The sequence below is a fragment of the Phragmites australis genome, chromosome 2 (assembly GCF_958298935.1).
Source record: "Phragmites australis chromosome 2, lpPhrAust1.1, whole genome shotgun sequence".
Classification (NCBI taxonomy): domain Eukaryota; kingdom Viridiplantae; phylum Streptophyta; class Magnoliopsida; order Poales; family Poaceae; genus Phragmites; species Phragmites australis.
Window position 1 is genome coordinate 43,494,978 of NC_084922.1, and position 20,595 is coordinate 43,515,572.

Genomic DNA, 20,595 nt, shown 5'->3' on the forward strand with positions numbered 1-20,595 from the left:
TGCTCTAATCCTTATGTGTAGTTTTAGTAATTAATAAGAATACATATAGACTAAATTTGTTGTTAAAAATTATTAGTAGGATGTTCCATAGGTGATGCATGGATGAGAGATATGCATCAAGATCAATGAGCTCGTGTAAGTGATAACAATACCTATGAACTAACAATGATGTTGAGAATTGTTATTAGGTTATTCCATAGGAGATGCATAAAAAATGAAGTACGGATTCATTGAGAAATGATATGAGTTTAAACAATTGCATCTAAGTCATTGAGATCTTAGTGATGTTCATAATAAGAAGAGGAAGTTTGAAGAATGAAGGCTAAGTTACTTGTGGAGATCAAGGAACTAAAGGTGTGTCATTGTCAATAGAGTTTTATGGACTAACACACGTGCTTTGTGCTTGAGAGTGAGTTGATGTTAGGATTCATAAGAAGGCATAAGTTGAATTGAAATCATATATGCCAAGAGTGAAGAACAAGATTAGACTCCATATATGATAAAGTGAATTTATTAAAGATGTCGGATACAATATAGTTTTCTATGGAAAGACGGTGAAGGACAAACAAGATTCGGCTACGATGGACCATTCGGTGGTAAAATACAAACAAATGGCTTGGCGCTAAAGGACCAAGCCGATGGTGAAGAGCGAGTGAAGCCTTTGTGCCAATGGACTGTGTGAGGCCTTGAGAAGCTATGTGTGACTCGCATCAATCGTATGAAGAATCAAGAAGAGATGGGGTGAAAATTATATGGAAGTTGGCAACCCTCAAGATTTGTAAGAAAAAAGCGGTATTTGAAAGTATTCAAAGGCTCAAATTGGTTCAACGAGTTTTACATTTGAAATTGAGTATAGGTATGCCGCACTATTAAAAGAGATACAACGTAGAGCAAATTATCCTGTCTTGGTGCTCAAGAGTTTTCTAACCAACCCAAATGAGCCCGATGCAGAAAGTGTGGATGTATTCGTATTGGGTTTTGAAGTGCTCTTAGTTTGATTCATTGTGTTTGAGGTCATGAATTCATTTGGGATATGTAACCCTCTGAATAAGCTTTTCATAGAGTCTAAAATCGTCAAAATCGGACTTAGGGATAAAAAATTATCGCCATTTTTAGGTCAGTTCTGTTGAACTCGGAGGTTCCGGGTAGAATCCGGATTTTCCGGGTTCGGGACCCTCCGGATGAGACTCCAGGTTAGGGTCTCGGTTTGGGCCTTCTTTAGTTCACTCGGAGTCTCTGAGTTAACCCGAATACTCCAAGTTCTGGTGTTCTGTCTGGAGTCTCCAGGATGAGCTCCGGTAAGGGTTCTCGGTTAAGCGTTCTAGTGTCAATCTGGAGTCTCTGGGTTGACCCGGATACTCTGGGTTAGTATAAAAAACCATGTACCGGCTAGTATTTGGGGTTGGGTATATACGCTCTCACCTCCATCTTTTGTCGCTGCTGCATGAGCATAAAAAATAACATTTTTAGAGTCAAAAGAACTCCCTCCCACTCCGATTTAGTGTGTGATTTGAGAAAAAAAGTGAGTTGGGTTGAGAGATTGAAGATTGAATGCAAGTGAGCTAAACTCTATTCTTGAGCACTTGAGTTTATTGGCGAGAAGTTCGCGAAACGTTTGTTACTCTTGGAGCTTATAACTCATAGGCGGCTAGGCGTTGCCAGTGAGTACCCAAGATTATGGTGTGCCGCGAAAATTTGTGAAGGCTTCTATTTCGCCTCCACAGAGGAAGAAATCAAGAGTGAAAGTCAAGTTCAAGTGTTTCCGAGCTTGGAGAGAAAAATGGTTGTGAGAGATCTGGCTCAAGTGCGACTGAGCCCCTCAACAGAGACGTAGGAACTTCTAGAGAAGGTGTCTAAACTTCAGAAAACAAAGCTTGTGTCTCCTATCTTGTTTCTTTGTTCTTGTGTTCTTGCTTAATATTTGTATATTTTGCTCGATCTACTTGTTCGTGTGTATTTGATTGTAGATTTTCCATTAATCTACTTGTAATCATCATTTGGAACACAAGACTTCATTCGGTTTGAGCTAGAACTCCTTATGCGTACTTTAATTTCAGTTTCAAGTTCATTCTGTGTGTAACCAAGAGGTTCCAGATTCAAACCGAAAACTCTGGATACTGTTCAATCAGATCTGAACCCAGAGTATCCAGGTCAACCCAGAGTATCCGATAATAGTATTTTTAGGATTTTTAACTAGTGTTTTCTCGCATATCTTTTGATAGTTTTAATAATCTTTGTCACTTAGGATGTTAACTTTTACACTTATTTAGGGTGATTATGCAATAGTTGAGTCTAGTATTGTCGGTGATATGGGAACCGAGGGTTCTCGAGTTCCGAGGCTAGGACAGCACGGTGCCACGTGGCACCTTTCCTCGGGGACCATCTCCCCGAGTGCCCGAGAAAAGCCAGACCTGGGAGGGGGTGCTCGGGACCAAGGACAGTTGGTCCCCGAGTACCCAGAGTTCCCCGAGGACCCGAGAAGAACCAAGTCCGGGAGGGGGTGCTCGGGGCCAAGAACAGTTAGTCCCCGAGTACCCAGAGTTCCCCGAGGATCCAAGAAGAGACAGGCCCGGGAGGGGGTGCTCGGGGCCAAGAACAGTTGGTCCTCGAGTACCCAGAGTTCCCCGAGGACCTGAGAAGCCCCTTGCCGGTGGACCCTGCAAGGGCTCCATGGTGAGGTGTCAATCGGTGGGAAGCCCAATGTTGCATTTAAGAGGGAGCATAGCTGGTCATATCCAACCACTCCCCCCCCCCCCCACGCCTGTCGTACTGAGTACGTCAGTCCCTGCCACCGCCTGACAGGAAGGTGTGGAGACAATTAATGCGACGGGTCCCATCGCACGTCACCCTGCGGGGCCCATAAAGGAAGACGGCTTGAAGATATCGTCGATAAGTTCGAGGCGTATCGCCTGTTGCCTTGCCACGTCAGACCGTGTCAGATCTGCTCTGACCGGACGAGCATGCGAGGATATTCAGCGGCTGACCGGTGGGCCCCCCTGCACCTGAAAAAGTTGTTGCGTAATAACCGACGGAACCGACCGAAGGGCGTATTTTCAACCCCTGTAGAAGGGCGTATTTTCAACCCCTGTAACATCAAACTGTAGACCTATAATAGTTGCTTTCCATTTATGGCTTACGAAAACTTGTGCCCCCGATCTGGGCACGCCGAATCTCCCTCGATAGGATAAAAGAGGGGAGCACTTCATAGAAAGACAGGTGAAGAAGTTGAGGCTAAGTTAAAAGTTCAGCAAGTTCAGAGAGACTGGCACTTGAAGATCGAAGCTCGAGACTTGATAGATAGATAAAAATACCTTGTAACACAGAGATCTAGAGAAAGGTATTCCAAGAGCATTAATAACACACCAGACACACAGGAGTAGAGTATTACGCCTCCGGACGGCCCGAACTTGTCTAAATCCTATGTGTATTTACTCCTACTAGCCGACGATCATCCGTCCCGCCTAGATCTCATACATTCGTATTAACCCCACGTACGAGGTAGATCCAGAATCAGCCCCCTGGCAGAATCTCAAAGGGGTCCCTCAGGATCCTCGCTTACGGTGTTCATCCACCGACAAATATATTTAATATTTTTATTTGTAAAAAATCCATTAATTTATTTTCCACTACAAATTTAGATAACAATAAAATAAAATGAGTTTTTTAAAATCAACTATTCACCCTCTAAACGATATCATTCCCTTTCTCCACCACGTCTCCAATTAGCTGTGGTGCCCAAGAAATGTCCTACTCTCCCGGGATAACCACGCACCCCGAACATGAGCCTCTCGGGTTATGTGCAGATGTGTTGGCCCCTCTAGGGCTGTTTTGTCTCCAAGAGGTCCCTGCAAAAAAGAGCTCATACCATATTCTTGCACGACATTATAGTCACCCGCCGTAGCAGCATCTTCAGCGAGGACGTTGTGAGCTATCTCATTCATCGAATTGTTCATAGTCATGGTCAAAAACTCATCAGTCCTCCCAGTGACACGCTCATGATTATTTGCTGCGAATTCTTCAAGCTTCGGATCTTCTTGCATGGCGTCTCCATCATGTGTATTATCAGATGGAGATGTCTTATCATCGCCAGAATTCTTTGACTTTTTAGCACTCATGGTAATATGTTCGAGCTCAGGGTGGGGTTAAAGCACACACGAATAAGAACATGACTTGGTGTTCACTTCTGTTGCATGCAACTGCCGAATGATTTAGCCGCTCCCTTCTAAGTCTCTTCTAGCCCCTGTGTTAGGCTGTAATTGACCCCGGTCAACTCATTTGAGTAAAGTTCAGTTGGGATCTCCCTCACCACAGTTTCCTCAAAAAAGAGAAAAAAAAATTAGAGGACTTCACCAAAATTTTCAGGTTCCAGCTACCATGTTCCAACCAGGTCAAACTTGAACAAGGTTTTATGTTTCAGAATACCGGCTCTCAGCATAGTTTCAACTGTGAAGATACAGTTCTTTTTTTTGGGGGGGGGGGGGGGTATATTAAGGATTAAAAACTGAAATTCAAGCATGTCTGTACGGAAAATAGAGAGAAAGAGGAGGGAAAGAGGTACTGTTGAGAGGGGGGATGGAGTTCAAAACTCCTGAGTGAAAGAGGTAGGCATTTGGTTGTCCGTACAAAACGCCCCCAATTAGAGGATTAGAGGGAGCACTGTTGGGGTCATTGTTAATAACCTCCGACGGTGCTTTGGCTCAGCTAGCCTATGTCCATCCATAAATCAACACCTCTCGAAAGCCGCTTTCGGACTTCCGATCTTCGGAGTAATCATCTCCCGGAGCCATATCTCCCAAAGCCTCCATCTCCCGGAGCCATGCCTCCCGAAGCCCCCACCTCCCGTAGCGATACCTCCCGAAGCCTCCATCTCCTGGAGCCACGTCTCCCAAAACCTCCATCTCTTGAAGCCATGCCTCTCGAAGCCTCCATCTCCCGTAGCGATGCCTCCCGAAGCCTCCACCTCCCGGAGCCATGTCTCCCGAACCCTCCACCTCCTGGAGCCATGCCCCCCAGGAGCCTCTGTCTCCGGGGCTCGGGCAGGCTTCCCAAAGGCTACGGGGTGAGTCGTTAAGCTTCAAAAAAGATCTACCAAAAAGAGAACATCGTTCATCCTTTGCCTACAACGAAGTACCTAGACTACTGGATGCCGTCCTGACACCCCAGTACGATGGAGGTTATCCTGACACACTTGGCAGCGTGGCAGCGGACCGTAATTGGCGACCGGCTCACCCCTCAGGGTGCAGGTACCACAATAGTTACTATAATAGATATTTATCTTTTATGTAAGGTGAAAAGTAGTTATTCGGGATAAGACCATATAACTCGATCGGATTCTGGATATTTTGCACATAGCGATAATTTGTACGTTAAGCTACGTATAACCCTATAAATAGGAGGCTACGGTCATCTGGAAGAGGGGGCAACACGCATGACACAAAGGTGCATAAACATAAAGTCACGATGTGATACTCCCCTAAACTGATTCACTTTTCTACTATCAATACATTTGTAGTGTTCTTTTGTCTCAAACTTCGTCTCCAAACTTAAATCTCCTACTCAGAAAAAACTCCCGTCATACTTACTATGACAAAACGATTTTTTACTCCAACAAAAGATTTCGTGAACTGAAGGCAGGCAAGAAGGCATATGGCCGGCTTTGAAGGATTTTTGCTCCCATGATAATGCTCGAGCAGGATTTCTCCACGAAGAACCCAAAAGACCAATTCTGAAATTCTGGGAGATGCAGCTTACGTATGCGCTTTGACACAGCAACGAGAAAATGAGATCGCAAATGATGCATCCCACCCTAATTTATCGTCTCACCTCACCCAACCAGGACAGTGCACTGCGGCCAGTCCCCCGGAAGCAGCAGAGCCATGCCAGAGCCAGCGGCGCGGCAGGGCTGCCCGTGCGCTGCCAAGGAGCCTGCGCGCGGGAGCTGGCTAGCCGAAAGGCCTCGTCGTCGTCGACCGAGGCAGGCCTCGCTATATGTCTTTGCCCATGCATAATTTAATGCCATAAAACATCGCATCTGCCGCTACATAACATAGCACCTGTTCTGCCAAAATATTTGCCTCCGATCACAGCACACGGGTCGATGGACGTCGCCGTCCTCATCAATGAAACGATGCCTTTATTCTCGCACAGTCCAAGCTCAGCATGCGGATGCGGCCTGCGGGGATCATCTAGCGCGTGCACTACATGGACAGCGTGCATGGAGCCCACGCCCCCCGGCCGGCCGGCGAGTCGTTTCATTATACAGTCTCACCGTGACTTCGACCGGCTTATTAAAACGGGGCTTACAAAACGGATTACTTAGAAATAGTCATTACTCATTAGACACCCTAAACATTTGTACTCGAAACTGAAGATACGTCCTGCACGCATAGTTATGAGCAAGCATTGGCTAGGATATACTGCAAGAAATAAAGGGAGTTTTCGAGCAAGCATTAGTTATATGAGCAAGCATTGGCTAGTTATCGAGTAATATGTATCAACGATGGAGTTCTCTTTATAGAACCAGAAGAATTAAAGGGAGAAAACAAATAGGGAAATTCTGCAAGTGATATTTACGGAGTAGTTAGATAGAAGAACGACATATTGTGCGATCTATCAATTATATTATTATTTAAATGTTAAAAGAAGTCATCATATTAACTCTTAATATCACGAAATTACCACGCTAATTGAAAATAAAAGTATCTAGATCACTCATTGTTATTAGCCGGTCTAAATTAATCTAAAGAGTCTATATCAAATATGATTAATAAATAGTTAAATTCGAAATTAAAAATTATAGAAAAATAGCAGTTCAATTTTCATTCAGTCTGGAAACCAAAATAACTAAATAAAGAGTATAAATAAAATAAATAATCATTTAATTGGGGTTATAATAAAAAAAGAAAGATAAATATAGTCTTAGAAAAAAATCAATTTTTTATAAAAATCAAATGCCTAAATAAAGAGTCTATGTAAAATAGAATTAATCAATAGCTAAATTTATAATAAAGAAATTTAAAAAATTTAACTAAGATAATAGATTAAGAAGCACCATGCACCTCAAGCATATCGCATCAAGCAAACAGCAAGCAAGACACAACACGTAGGCAACATAAACAAATTCTGATTTTGGTTGATACCTACATGTGATGCACGATTTTACCAGTTGATTAAAATATATATGAATCAAACCAATAAATGTATAGGATTCGGTACAAAATTAGAGCATAAATATTTTCTCTTCCAATAACATAATTTTCATCTATTCTTTTAATTTTATATGTTTCATAACTAAATGACACTAACCTTATAAAAAATTAAAGAGACTAATTTTTAATCAAAAATTATTATGAAAGAATATTGTAACAAGGCTACGCTGTTAGCTTGTGCTGCATTGCTAGTTTAAAGTACAAATCGTTGCAGCCGGCAAACGGCTTTAGCAGCTACCACAACACTGTAGTACCCTTAAATTTGCAGCACCTTCCATCCTCCTCTCAATACTGTTTACAGATGAGTCTAAAAAGAAGAAGAGAGTAATAGATGATATGAAATATGATAGCAGTTAGATATTAAAAAAAATATTATAATAGTGTTAAGTAATATTATAATAGTATTATAGAAGATCAAATTTTAAAGTATGTGCTAGGAATAAACTAAATTCACAATGCTAATTTTAGCACCTCGATCGACGGACTATTCGATACGTAGAAACATGCACGCATATGCGGCTAAAGTTTTATCGTCTGTGATATTTGATCAACACAATAACAACAGAACCCATGCGCGCAAGCTCGGAGAAAACTAATTGACCGACTGGTAATCGAATACACTAAGCTTTGCTAAGTAGAGCTAGCTAGCAAATACGAGCGTACGGAAGCTACCATAAGTAACTACTGCTAATAAGATCCGGGCAGATCAGTCTCCCCCTCTTCGAGGTCACACACAGAGTAGCATGCGGCTGCAGGCTCTTCGACGAAGACGCAAGAAGGCAAAGGAGGCAGCTCGTGAGCGTCAGTCATCTGCTCGGGATCGAGCACCTGCAGCAGATGGGAAGCGACTTCATAGCTCATCACCGCTTCCTGCACCGGCACCTGGAGCTGCATCGCTTCGTCGCATGAGCCACGTACATTTGCTGCAGCAGGCATCATCTCATCAGCGCCAGCTGCGGTGGAGTAAGCGGCAGCGAACTCATGGCATCCCTCCCCGTGTTGCATGAGCGCGGCCTGGTGCAGGCTGACCTGCGCCTTGAGGAACTTGACGTAGTGGATGGCCTGCTCGAGCATGGACACCGTGTCCATCTTGCTGCCCCCCGGCACGAGGCTGCGGAGCACGCGGAAGCGGTCGCTGATGCGGTGTCGACGCTCGCGCGCCGCGACGCTCTGGGGGTCCGTCGAGAGATTGGCCCCGGGGCGCCGCCGAACGCCGCCGCCGCCGCGCACCCTGCTGTCGCTGATGAGGCCGGCCGCCGGGTGGTGGAGGTAGGGCTGCGGTTGGACGATGGGGAAGCCGCGTGGGTCATACATGTTTTGGTAGTGATATGGATCCATGGCTAGGATGCGCGGACGCCTAGGTGTAACCACCAAACTGTGCTGGTGCCTTTGCTGCCTTCTGCCCTAGAGCTATGGCTTCGGAGTGGAGGCCATGGTGGTATATATACACTCGACATGGAACCACAAGGGAGCGCATAAGCACACGCAAAGTACGACCTGATTGACTTGGGTTTTTCCTGTATATATGCGCCCAAGTTTGGCAAAATGGGATTTTCCATGCGACACTAAGTGACACTTTGAAAAGCAAGAATAAAAAAACAGATAAATTTTGTAGGAATACAAATGCAAAACAGGGATTGCTAAACACATGAAAATTGCATGAATGTATGTTTCGACGAAACACAGAAAATACAAAGAAATGCAAAGAAAGTGGATGAAGAAAACAAATTTTCCATGAGATTATTAGGCCTTATGTTTGCGTTTCTTTTGAATTCCTATGGAATAAGGCATTTGGCCATATTCGATCTTATGAAAAGAATTTGGGTTTTATGCACAGTTCTTTGACCCTCCTCGATCAATTTTTTGTTGTGCTAGAAAGGGGAAAGTTGATGTACTAAAACCCGTGTGACAGTTTGACAATTGAACTGTGTTCTACTTTCTGGTGCATATTCTGTAGAAAACAGAACTCCGTACGGACTATGCAAGTCCACTTATACGTTAAAAATAGTGATGTAGGCACTCATGTACAGATCACAAGGGCGACCTTCATGCACGGAAGAAGTGCACGAACGGGTGTAGCTCTCGTCTTTCAGCAAGCCACACATACTGTGAGTGATCAAAAGGACTATGGCTTTGGTGAAAAGAGAGGGCCTAGCTAGGGTTTCTGAACAGGATTGCTATATTTTGTTTAGATAATTTGAAGTCTCTTCTCATCCAAATTTTTTCTCTTCCTCCTCTTCACCCTCTCCTTCATCTTCTCTGTCTCCGGTGAGCCTCCAGTCTCTGAGAGGTTAGGGTTTAAGGGAGGGGCTTCTCCCTCGAACTCCGATAGGTTAGGGTTAGAGATTTAGGGATTCAGGGTTGTGATTTGGGGGTTTGGGATCCCCAGCTTAGAAAGAGTTGCTGGGGAAGGAGGCCGGCACGGCAGAGGAGACGGTTGGTGGGCGGTGCGGCAAGACGACGAGGACACTGTCGACCAGGGTCGTGAAGGATGGCTGGTGGGGGGTGGTCAGTAGTGGGGGAGTCAAAGCGAGAGGGGTTAGCAAGGGAGCGGGTGGCGGAGGCAGATCCAGCGGCGGGAAAATGCGGCAAGAGGGCGGGGCGGGGAAGAGCTCGCCAACGGCTATTAAGATCGGGAAGAAAGAAAAAGATCGGAGGAAAAAAAACAATTGGTTCTTGGATTAAGATAAAAAGAAAAGGATCGGATGGCCCATAATTCTAGTGAGACTTGGCCCATAATTAGCCGGGTGACGTATAGACACCCCTTCTGCAAACAGACGCTCTTTTTTATCAAGTGCCTATGCGAAAACAATTGCTTGATCACATGTTTGGTACCTGTGTCACATCCACCTTGTACATATGACAACCCGAGAGGCAACACATCCCCGGAGATGGCGGCAAAGAGACAGCATAAAATAATACTGCCCATTTATTCGTCCCCAGGTACCTTTACCTCAGGTCTCTTCACATTGTTCGGCCTGGTTCATTGGAATTGAAGCTCTCAGACACCGACGATTTGTTAAAGATCATACTTGTTCATCAATCATTTCCATTGCATATGTTCACCATATGCATGTTAACTTATAGCGCTACATATATGTTTATGCTATGTCAATGTATGAATATCAACTTTGGCGCTACTACCCTATTATCAATCAACTCAACTATATACTCCCTCCGGTCTAAATTATCACATGTCGCTTTAGTCTAAGGCGTATAGAATATCATGATTAAGGGTGATAATTTTATGTGTTTTAGAACAGTTAACCTTACTAATTACTCATGCGTTTCGCGTCGTCTTGTCCTCCGTGGACTCGTTTTCATTTTGAGATGAGATTTCTTCGTTCCCTAGCTCATATACTCCACTAGCAAAAACAAGGCATCCAGTATCAGACTGAACCCAACAGCTTCCCTTCGCGGGGCAAATTTCCATCGTGTAGGGATTCTCGTTCCCTTCAGCGCTTCAACGGTTTCCCTTCACGGTTCCCTTCACGACGGGATTCTTAGGGTCATTCCTTTCAAGACAGGATTCTCTCTCTGTTCCCTTCGCGATTCCCCTCGAAGAGAAGATGTTGGAGATGAGAGAAAATAAAAGGAATGAGAACAGGAAAGGGAATTGAAAAGAGAACGAAATGAAAAGAATATGATTGGGAGTAGTCTCCGAGTTGACATGTCCACGAGTCATCCAATCCTGAATACCACTGGAATGATTTTATAGCATTTCTAGAACTTGTTGAATCGAAGATGCATGCATGGACACATGTTCCAATCTCCCAATCGTACGTGCGCGAGTACAGTTCTTGGAAATAGAAGCCCGTGTGACATGCAAGCGGCGCGTACGTGCGTACTTGGTTCTATTCTAGTACTGTATATAGCCAGGAACAGTGTCGAGCCGCGCAGTGGGGTCAACTAATTTCATCAATGAGTACCTGGCGTACCTTTGGCTCTATCCTACTGGCCGATCGAGCTGTCGAGACAGCTACAAGCCAGAGGCTAGCTCTGGTGCCTTGGCGAGCAGAAAGTAGAGCTAGTTATGCATGTCATCTCAAGATAAACAAACAAAAGCAGGCTAGGCAGAGAGGAGCTACAGTTTACTCTATCTGAAAAGGAAGCGAAAGAAAATAATCTCCGTACGTACACAGGCAGGCGTGACTGTTCTTCTTCGAGCGATTTTCTCGCAAATGTACTTGCACTGCATGAGCTGATCGATCGGTTCTGTTGTGCACAATGTTTTCTCCAACGATCGATTGACAGTCTTAAGAAATGCTCCTTTTTTTAGCCTATGGTACGTTGTTGATTCCCGAGAGGGGCTTGCAGAAACAGAGCCCTGCTTTGTCGATCGCAGCTTTGTCAATTGTCCAGCGAGAATTAGCGTGGTCTTTCCTTTCCGTCTTCCATTGTGGAAAGCTCTGAATTCCCAGTTAGGAACCGCCTGCGGGACTACCTACCACGCACCGAACTTCTACTGGCCGGCGAGTGGCCGTGATGTACCAGACGTTGAACATAGTTCGTGAACGGTCAGTTCCGATGTAGCCAGTGCCGGCCCCAGTCTCCCAGCGAGAACCCGGATACGTACGCACGGACGCGCGTCGCGTCAGGGCAGGGCGTGAAACGAATAGATCGCCATGTGACATTCCTGTGTGCGTACACGCTCCATAGGGTTGCGTGAGTGCTGTGTGCGTGTGAGAGGGCAGAGAGAGAGAGAGATGTGATGTGGCTGGCCGGCCGGCCAGCTGAGAAAGACGAGTGGCTGACGGTTCAGCAGTGAGCCGGAGCACAGCGATCGCCCCCTACCTGCTCCCCCTGCGGTGCAGTGCCGTTTCAGATCTGGGCAGGTGCTCATGAGCTCATGATAGGAAGGCCGGCAGGGGCAAAGGGCGGGGGCGCGGGGCCCAGACGCGTACGTGCCCGTCTCGTCTGTCGCGTCACCACGCCCGTAGGTACCCCTCGTCTCGTGTCTCCCCCACCCCCCCCCCCCCCCGCCCCACTGACTTCTCCTTCCTATAGCTGTCTCGCTGGCGCCTGCTCGCTCGCGCGTGCTCTCTCTCGGCTCGTCTCACCGTGCCGTGTGCGAGCGAGCGCGCAGTAAGGTTTTGCTCGCGTCTGGCCACCGTGCAAATTGTGCAATCGTCGAGCCAACTTACAGCGTACCGCGACCGTGCGAGTGGTGAGCTGAACTCATTTGAGCTCGAAGTCTGGGTGATGTATGGGGTTTCGATTTATTTTGGTTTTTTCAGTTTCTTCGGTGTGACGTTATAGAAGGGATTACGATGTGTTCGTCGTCTACGGAATTCTCGATGTATTCTGTGATCTTCGGATGGACGTTTTCTTCAAGTTGCATGTAAGTGTAGGGTTAGCATGTGCGTGGGTTAGATGTGTGTGGAGTGAGTGTGCGTGTTTATATTCAGATAATGCACAGTGGTGAAGAGTAAAAAAACAACTTACAGTGTACCTCCGCGCCGGGCGTACGGCCCCCAACGTTCGTAGCCCGATCCGCAAGGTAGGACTGGATGTTTGGTGGGATATCCTAATAGGAAATGACTATTAGTTTTTTATATTTGGTTAGAGTGTAAGCTGGATAGGATAGGATAGGCACTTAATAAGAATATTTTTTAATTGTTAGATGAACATATCTTGTGAAACTGGTCCGATGAAGTTATCTATGCTCTTGATGAATTTTATCTCTGCTAACGTGTCATATTCGAGTTGATTAAAGTAAATATTTTTTAGCACGTTTTAAATAATATTATCTTCTAAATACAAATGTATTATTGTATTTATTGTAATTAAATCAACAAAACAATATATCACATGATTATATTTTGCTAAAAACTAAATATATGACAAACGAATAAAAAATTTGCCTAACCACATCTAAGTTTTATCCATCTAACTAAACAAAAAATTAGATCATACTATACATACTAGAAAAAAATAAATTATCATATCCAACAAAATATAGATAACTATATCCGTATAACTTATCCTACTAACAAACGCACCCTAATTTGCTCAACCGCGTGTTGCCCAGTTGCTCGTCCCGCCGCTATGTTGACCACCCGATCCCTGAACCACAACCTCGACCCACTATTCCCTCAAAGAACGACTTGGGCCTACAGTTTGGCAACCCCGTATCAGCCGTATTGCATGGCACAGTGGTAGCCGAGACCAAGAGGACACATGGTGGCGAACAAGCGCTTGCTCGGGTGGTACGCTCGGTGTGAGCGAACCTGCGGGTAGGACTCGGGAGTTCGACTCCCGACCCCCGACCCAGTTATGGCGAGGTGTTTATTTCCAGTTGGCTTCTGGATGGGTTCCGGACCGCGTCATACGTCTTTGGTAAGATGTGTGTCTATACACTGTAGGTCTAAGATTCTTCAATGTATTTTAGCGTATAGTTAGTACATGTATGTGTGTGTGCGCGCGCGCGCGCGTGAGTGCGTGTGTGAGATGGAGAGAGAGATATATACATATGATATATGTGGGTTGTATGCATTTTAGTTATACCTTTAATAAAAAAAAAGATAACACGTGGTGCATGCTTTCCTTTTTATGTGTGTATGCAAATAAGCACCCGACGCGATGGAATTCGGCATTATTAGTGTTATCAAATAAAGTTACTATGCGAAGTTAGATCATATTTTTCTTTTAAAAAACTATTACCCATTATTTATCTTGCAGACATCTCCTTCCATCGGTTAATTCATTTCTTCCACTCCAATCGACGTATTCTCTAGCGACCATTGCTTTGAGTGGCTGCACGACGCCTTCCATCTTGATAGCAACATGGCAATCTCTTTGAGCTGCTGCACGATACCTCCCATCTTGACAGTGACGAGGTGGCCACGATTGTAAGGTTGACGGCCCTACGGTCACCGCGTACCCTGCCAACGAAGAGGAGGATGAGGATATCGAGTTCGAAGATGAGTACGGTGGATCATAGCTGACCACCTCCGCGATCTGAACCCCACTCCTCCAAACTGCCCCTCCAAAGTCGCGATGCTGCCACCGGCACGACTCACAATCTGACCTCCATGAGCGGCACCGCGAGAGGTCACCGCCGCCCAGGTGCAATCCATGATATGCATTAAAGGGAGGTCTCCACCGCCCCTATGATCTCCATGGTCCCTGTCACAAAGCACCACGATGATCAGTTGGTCTGACCTCCATGCGCTGCACTACGAGAAGTCCATGCTGCCCAGGTCCACTCCATCACCATTGTAAAAAGGCATATCAGTGCCGGTTGAAAAATTGTTTCACTATCAATTTTTCAACCGGCACTTTTTACTCGGCATTGATACTCGACTAGTATCAGTGCCGGTTCACCACCCGACATAGTTACTGTTTTCAAAGAATAAAAAAGAGAAAATTGACGACGGGAGCGGCATCCGAGCCAACTCAATTCTGAGCCGGCTCGGATGCCGCTGCTCCCCCGCTGCCACTGCTACCAATGCTCCGCCACCGCCACCGCCGAAGTCGCTACTCCGCCACCACCACCCACATACACAAGCAAAAGATATTGTGGTCAAAAATCAAAACAAAGCCAAAAAAATCACGCCCCCATGCGGATCTGACGACCCCGCCATGGATCCTGCCACCCCGGCGCACTCGCAGCTACCATGGAGCCGAGGAGGTCGTTGCCGCGTGTAGGAGCCGCTCATGCCCGGGCTCGCTTGGCCCCCGCCGCTCGGCATTCTGCTGGTTCGCTCCAAGAACCCCTCCAGCAGGAGCGCGTCAAGGTCTGGGTGAGCACAGTGGTCGAACAGCCTCTCCAGGTCGTCGCTGAGAGGAGAAGGGACTCGCACCACCCACAGGAACCGGTGGCCAGACTTCTCCAGGCCGACGGCGATCTTCTTGAGCTGCTCATTGGAGTAGTGTTGGTACCAACCGACAGCTGATTTGATGTTGCTGCTCCATCCTCACCACACCTACACAGGAAACAAGCAGATAGATAGAGTGATTAATCTTGAGAGATCCATCATGGACCTGGTGACGGGGGTCATGGGAAATCTCACCCCCAACACCACTGAGTCGGACGTGGAGAGAGAGAGAGAGAGAGAGAGAGAGAGAGAGAGAGAGAGAGAGAGAGAGAGAGAGAGAGAGAGAGCGGGTTTGGTGAGGAAGAGATAAGGCTATGGTGAGGATTGAGCTGAGCTGGACGTGGAGGACAGAGATAAGCTCTGCGGACGTGAGGACTAGCCGATATGAGCCAAAATCCTATTGGATTTCAAATTCGGGTCCGAACAGGCATTAGTGTTGGTTCTTAGCGGGTTACTCATTTTTTACACGTAGGAGATTAAGAACCGGCATTGATTTATCTTTAGTCGTGATTTTTACATAACCAACACTGATAGAGCGTTACTTATGACCTGTTTTGTAGTAGTGCATGATCCGTATTCGAGGGAGGTTGACAACACTATCTGATCTCCACGGTCCACGTTGCCTTCCACAAGCCACCCCTGATAGCCACACGCTACCCGCTAATATACACGGACCACCCCGTGATACCTAGCCATCATTGACTAGAGGCGAGTGCCAAGGAAGCCAATCTGCCGCGGGTGGAGCACGTGGAGATCAGCAATTAATGGTCGTAGGGCGCAAAGCGCATCAGCTTCCAGATGCAAGCAGCCAGATTCCGGTTTGTGCACACATGTGCTCGATTAAGAGCTTGGTTGGCAGAGCCCCCAGAGCAGCTTCCCGGCTGGAATCAGGGGAGCTCTACCAACAGCAGCTTTCAGTTTTTAGCTCTCTGAGTGGAATCCGTGGGAGTGATTCTCTGAAATAAACTAGAAGCTGGAGAGCTGAAAAAAACAGCTTCCCCTGATTCACTTCCCGCACAGAATCACTTTCTCCATATATTTTATTTTAGAGAATAACTTTCAGCCACAGAATCACTTCCTCCAGAGAATCACTCCCCGCAGAGAATTTGGATCACGAAGAGCTCTACCAAACAGACACTAAATTTCCCAACCAGATTCTTCTCCTAAAGTTTTGCCATATACGCAGCTAGCTTCGTATCCTAGAGTGTAGTATCCTGAACCCAAACATGTCACGATTATTTGTATTGTATATCTCAAAATTATATATATCAGTGTAGTACATTTGATTTATAATTTCCTCGCATCATTAGCCCCGTATTTCGTGCAGAACAGTATTAGTGATTTTATTGGACAATTATAATGATAATATGTTTCATGCTTCCTTGATATATTTGATATTATCTAAAAACAAGTTCAAAGATCTATTGTTCACAGATGGATAGTGGACCCAACCATACCAAGCTCAGCCATCTGCACCTCATATGCATCGCCACACCTAATTTTACAAAGCCAAATCGGATATAAACTATATATACGTCAAAATTAGTTTTATTATACATGTAATGACGTCATTAGTGATAAACAGTACTATATCGAATAAAAATAGTTTTATTAAAATAAATACTAGGGTTTTAAACAGCAACGAAAGAATAAGATGAAACTTCAACGAAAGCTTCAGGGCACACCACATGCAATCGACAAGAGGCAACGTGACCTAGGAAGCTTTGTCTTCCTTATAGTCTTTAGCTTCCTTGATCTTCGCATAATCTTCTCCAACTAAGTAACATTTATTATTGAAAATAGCAAGCGTGAGTATATATTGTACTCAGCAAGTGTGAGAAAGTATGACGTGAGGGCTTAAGATAAGAAATGAGTGACTCGGATTTATTGCATCTATGCCATCCTAATCTAGAACTTAAAAAGATATAGCAAACATATTTACTATATGTGACGACAAAACTTTAAAAGATACAGCTCATCGGATTTCATCCGACTATCAAACTCACCATATGTCCCACAACTGGCTACCAACTCATCGGATTACAACCACCCAACTACCAGAACTAAACATCCAAGATCCCTCCCTAATCATGAAGAAATTCAAGCCCACTCTTGACCGTGAGCACGATTGATTTATCAGTTTTCACTCTGCAAAAGTCGTATACTTCACTCACAAATAATGATTTCCATTATACACATGTTAGCTACACATTTGCACACTTCCAATGTGTACGGTCATGAAACCACTACAAAGCTTTTACAACGCCACTCACAACACGTGTCTATTTGCTGAGGTTTCACCATCGTATATAAGTGGAGTACATCCTCCACCCCAGAAGTTCCCTCTTACACCTTACGGTTCCAGAAAGTACACCCTTCTATCCTCGTACCACCAAATAATATTCATCATGCTGAGACAATAACGAATTACTCGGCTAAACCCGTCACATACCAGGCTTGTGATTGTACTGTTGTGCCGAGTTACATGTTCATGAACCGGTTCTTATGATCCTAAGTAGCTACTACCACCAACCTACAGTGCATATCCTCACCATCATCATACCACCTCCTGCTAAGAATCCCTATGTTCTATGTTGCTAAAAAGACTACCAGATTAGGTCATGCTGCATAAACATTAGACAAATTAACATTTACTATCCAACTTGACAACATAGTTAAGCAATTCTACCCACAACATCCAAACTATAACAAAGACGACAAGGATAATTACAAAAAAATCTAGTAAAACCTAGTCATGGGATTCATATTAACAAGCATGCAATAGAAGTAAAAGACACACTTTTCTACGGTAGGGTCAATGTGATTAAGGACACTTGTCTTTTCCGAAGTGCTGCTCAAAGTCACCAAAGGCTTGATCTTGAATATTCTCGAACAGCTCCAGGATAGGATCTTCTACACGCGGAGAGAATGACACACTAAGAACAAGCGTCAAATGAATCTAATACAACAAACAAACGCTAAAACCATCTAGGGCGATTTTGGAAAGATTTAGGCGCAAGAATCGCCCAAATCGGATCATGACGCGAAAACTACGACTAATCGAATTTTAAACGATTGAAAAAGATGAAAACTATTTTTCTGGATTTGAACCTAATTTTTAAAAATCAAAAAAATTTATTTCAAAAAATTAGAAATATTTTATAGCATAAATTAATTAAAATAATTTTATAGAATTTGTTTGTATTTTTCTAGAAATAAAAATAATTTTATATGTAACAAAACAAATTAAAAGTATTTATTTTACTAAAGAAAACATATTTAAAACATTATTAGAATTGTTCTAGATTTCTAAAACTATTTTCTAATTAAAAACATTTATTCTTAACATTAAAACTATTTTTAGAATTAAAACAAAATTTTAAACCTATTAAAAACATTTATTTAAAACATAAATTAATTTCTTGAATTTTCTATTAAAAGAAAACCTCTTTTCAGAATATTCTATTTTTGTCATTTATTTTTCTAAAGAAAATCCTATTTAGTGCGCAATCGCTGACGTCACTGCTGGCTGGATTGCTGACCCGGCTCAGGTGTGCTGACGTGGGCTACACGTGGCACTAACATGGACCACATAATCTAACTGGAATTATGTGCACATGTGGCGTCTTCCTATTGGTTCGCAAAGGGGTATATGCTAGATCTAATCTCGACCGCATGTGTGAGATCTGACAATTGATGAAGGGGCTACCTGGGCTTCGGCTTGAGGGCGACAACAGCGAGCTCGGACAACAGCAGAGGGTTGTCGGAGATGGCGAAAACGGCGTTGTGGCAGAAAATGATCATTGGGTGTTGGGGAGTTCGTTTGGCGGGTAGTCAGCGTCGGATGGTGGTGGAGCGGCGTGGCGACAGCGAGCTTCAACGGCATGGCTTCGGCGGTGGCCGGACTTTAACGGGAAGCGGTGGGAGACTATGAGGTGTGGTCGGAGAGCGTCGGCATGGGCTTAGATGGCGTCGGGATTGAGTGGAGAGGTTTGGCGATGGTGGGGTGCTCGATGGAGGTACGGCAACAGCACGATGGCTCTCAAGTGTGTTATTGTTCTGAGTGTGCCTGCTCTACATTGCATTGTCAGGGGGTGTTTCAGGATACAACGATGATTTTGACCAAGCGAAACAACAACATTGATCCAACAGGAAAAAGAACCAATATCATTGTATACAAAGTATTTTTTGGAGTGACCCAAGTATTGTTTCTTGCATCTGGTCTTTGTAAAACTTCAGCGCTGTATAGTTGTAGTTAGTTTAGATGCTGTATAGTTCTATTCCCTGAATATAACCTTTAATCATTCAAACTTCTGTTTTTTGCAGCTTTGACCCCAGGAATTGATTCTATTGTTCAACACATCCAAAATAATATATTGATTGCCTCCATGAACCCGAGGATTCAGGTAGGATCATTACATCTATTGCTTTTTGTTAATCATACTTCATCTTTGGTGAATTGCCTATTTGCTTGTGTGGGAAGACGATAGCTGGTTGGACATGTCGGTTGGGTGGGCTTGGCGTTTCGACGGTTCTCCATCCTTGATCCGAAGGCTCTTTTATCTACACATATTTTCCGATTTGATCCTTTTCCATCTATGTACATTTGTAACTGTTGTTGCGGAAGATATGGACAGAACGATGCTTTGGTAGGATCTAGTCTTGGAAGTGCCACATGGTAGGAGTTGTCATATGCATAACTGAGGTAATGCATATTCAAAGCTATGCTTAACACAAGATCATAGGTCTATTTTATATTTCTGGTTGATTAGTGGAACCTAAGGTCTATCATGCTGGGTATTTTTAATGGGAAGGAATTGTCAATTGGTGCTTCAACTAAATGATGTAAGTTTAATTCAACTCACTATAATTAGATGTGAGGATTTCAGATTTGAAATTTGCAAGAGCCTAGGACTGGTTTCCGTATTAAATATTTTGGATTTGCAATTCTGAATTATCAGTTAGGCCTTTAATTTTTCAGCCACATGTTGATATCTGCACAAGTGCATGGAGAGCGATTGTTTCAACATGGCCCTGCAAATGCTCACATGCGACGAGCTCCAACTCTTCAGCGAGACCAAAGTTTACTACATAGACCTATAGTTTTTGTGTAAATTCTTAGATTCACGTAATCACTCTATTTGCTCGTGTTTGTAAGCTTTCTTACTATCGCAGTCGGTGTCTGATTTCATATGAGAGCCGTTGTATCATGGGCAGCTTGATATTCAATGGTTGGCGAAAATGTTTGATAGCTGGCCAATGATGGACTATGAATTTCACAATGTATGCTGGTAAGATTTCTTTCATTGTCCATTGGTTTCATGGTTTGTGTTTTCCTAACTACTATTGTCGGTGTATCAGAAACCGGGGGTCTCCGAATCCCGAAGTCAGGCCAGCCATCCGCCACATGGCGTCATCCCGCGGAGTCTCTCCCGCGAGGTGAGAAAGAGCAAGTCCCGGGAGAAGGCGCTCGGGGCCACAGTTGGTGGCCCCCGAGTACCCCAGTTCCCCGATGATCCACGAAATCTAAGTACCGGGAAGAAAGTGCTCGGGAAGATGTACGGTAA

General features: G+C 44.6%; 1 protein-coding gene across 1 annotated transcript; it reads right to left on the reverse strand.

Annotated features, from left to right (window-relative positions):
- Nucleotides 1-7,895: 7,895 nt before the first annotated feature.
- LOC133910147 (transcription factor LAX PANICLE 1-like) lies at nucleotides 7,896-8,546 on the reverse strand. Its single transcript, XM_062352663.1, has 2 exons — nucleotides 8,127-8,546; nucleotides 7,896-8,036 (listed from the first exon to the last, which is right to left on the reverse strand). The coding sequence occupies exons 1-2, from the start codon at nucleotides 8,544-8,546 to the stop codon at nucleotides 7,896-7,898; spliced, it is 561 nt and encodes a 186-aa protein (XP_062208647.1).
- Nucleotides 8,547-20,595: the final 12,049 nt, after the last annotated feature.

Excerpts from the sequence above, each read along its gene's own strand:
- LOC133910147 (XM_062352663.1), bottom strand. The coding sequence starts at position 8,546 with ATGGATCCATATCACTACCAAAACATGTATGACCCACGCGGCTTCCCC. Across the intron at positions 8,037-8,126 it reads TGATGCCTGCTGCAGCAAAT|GTGCTCGATCCCGAGCAGAT; the intron begins GTACGTGGCTCA and ends CATCTGCTGCAG.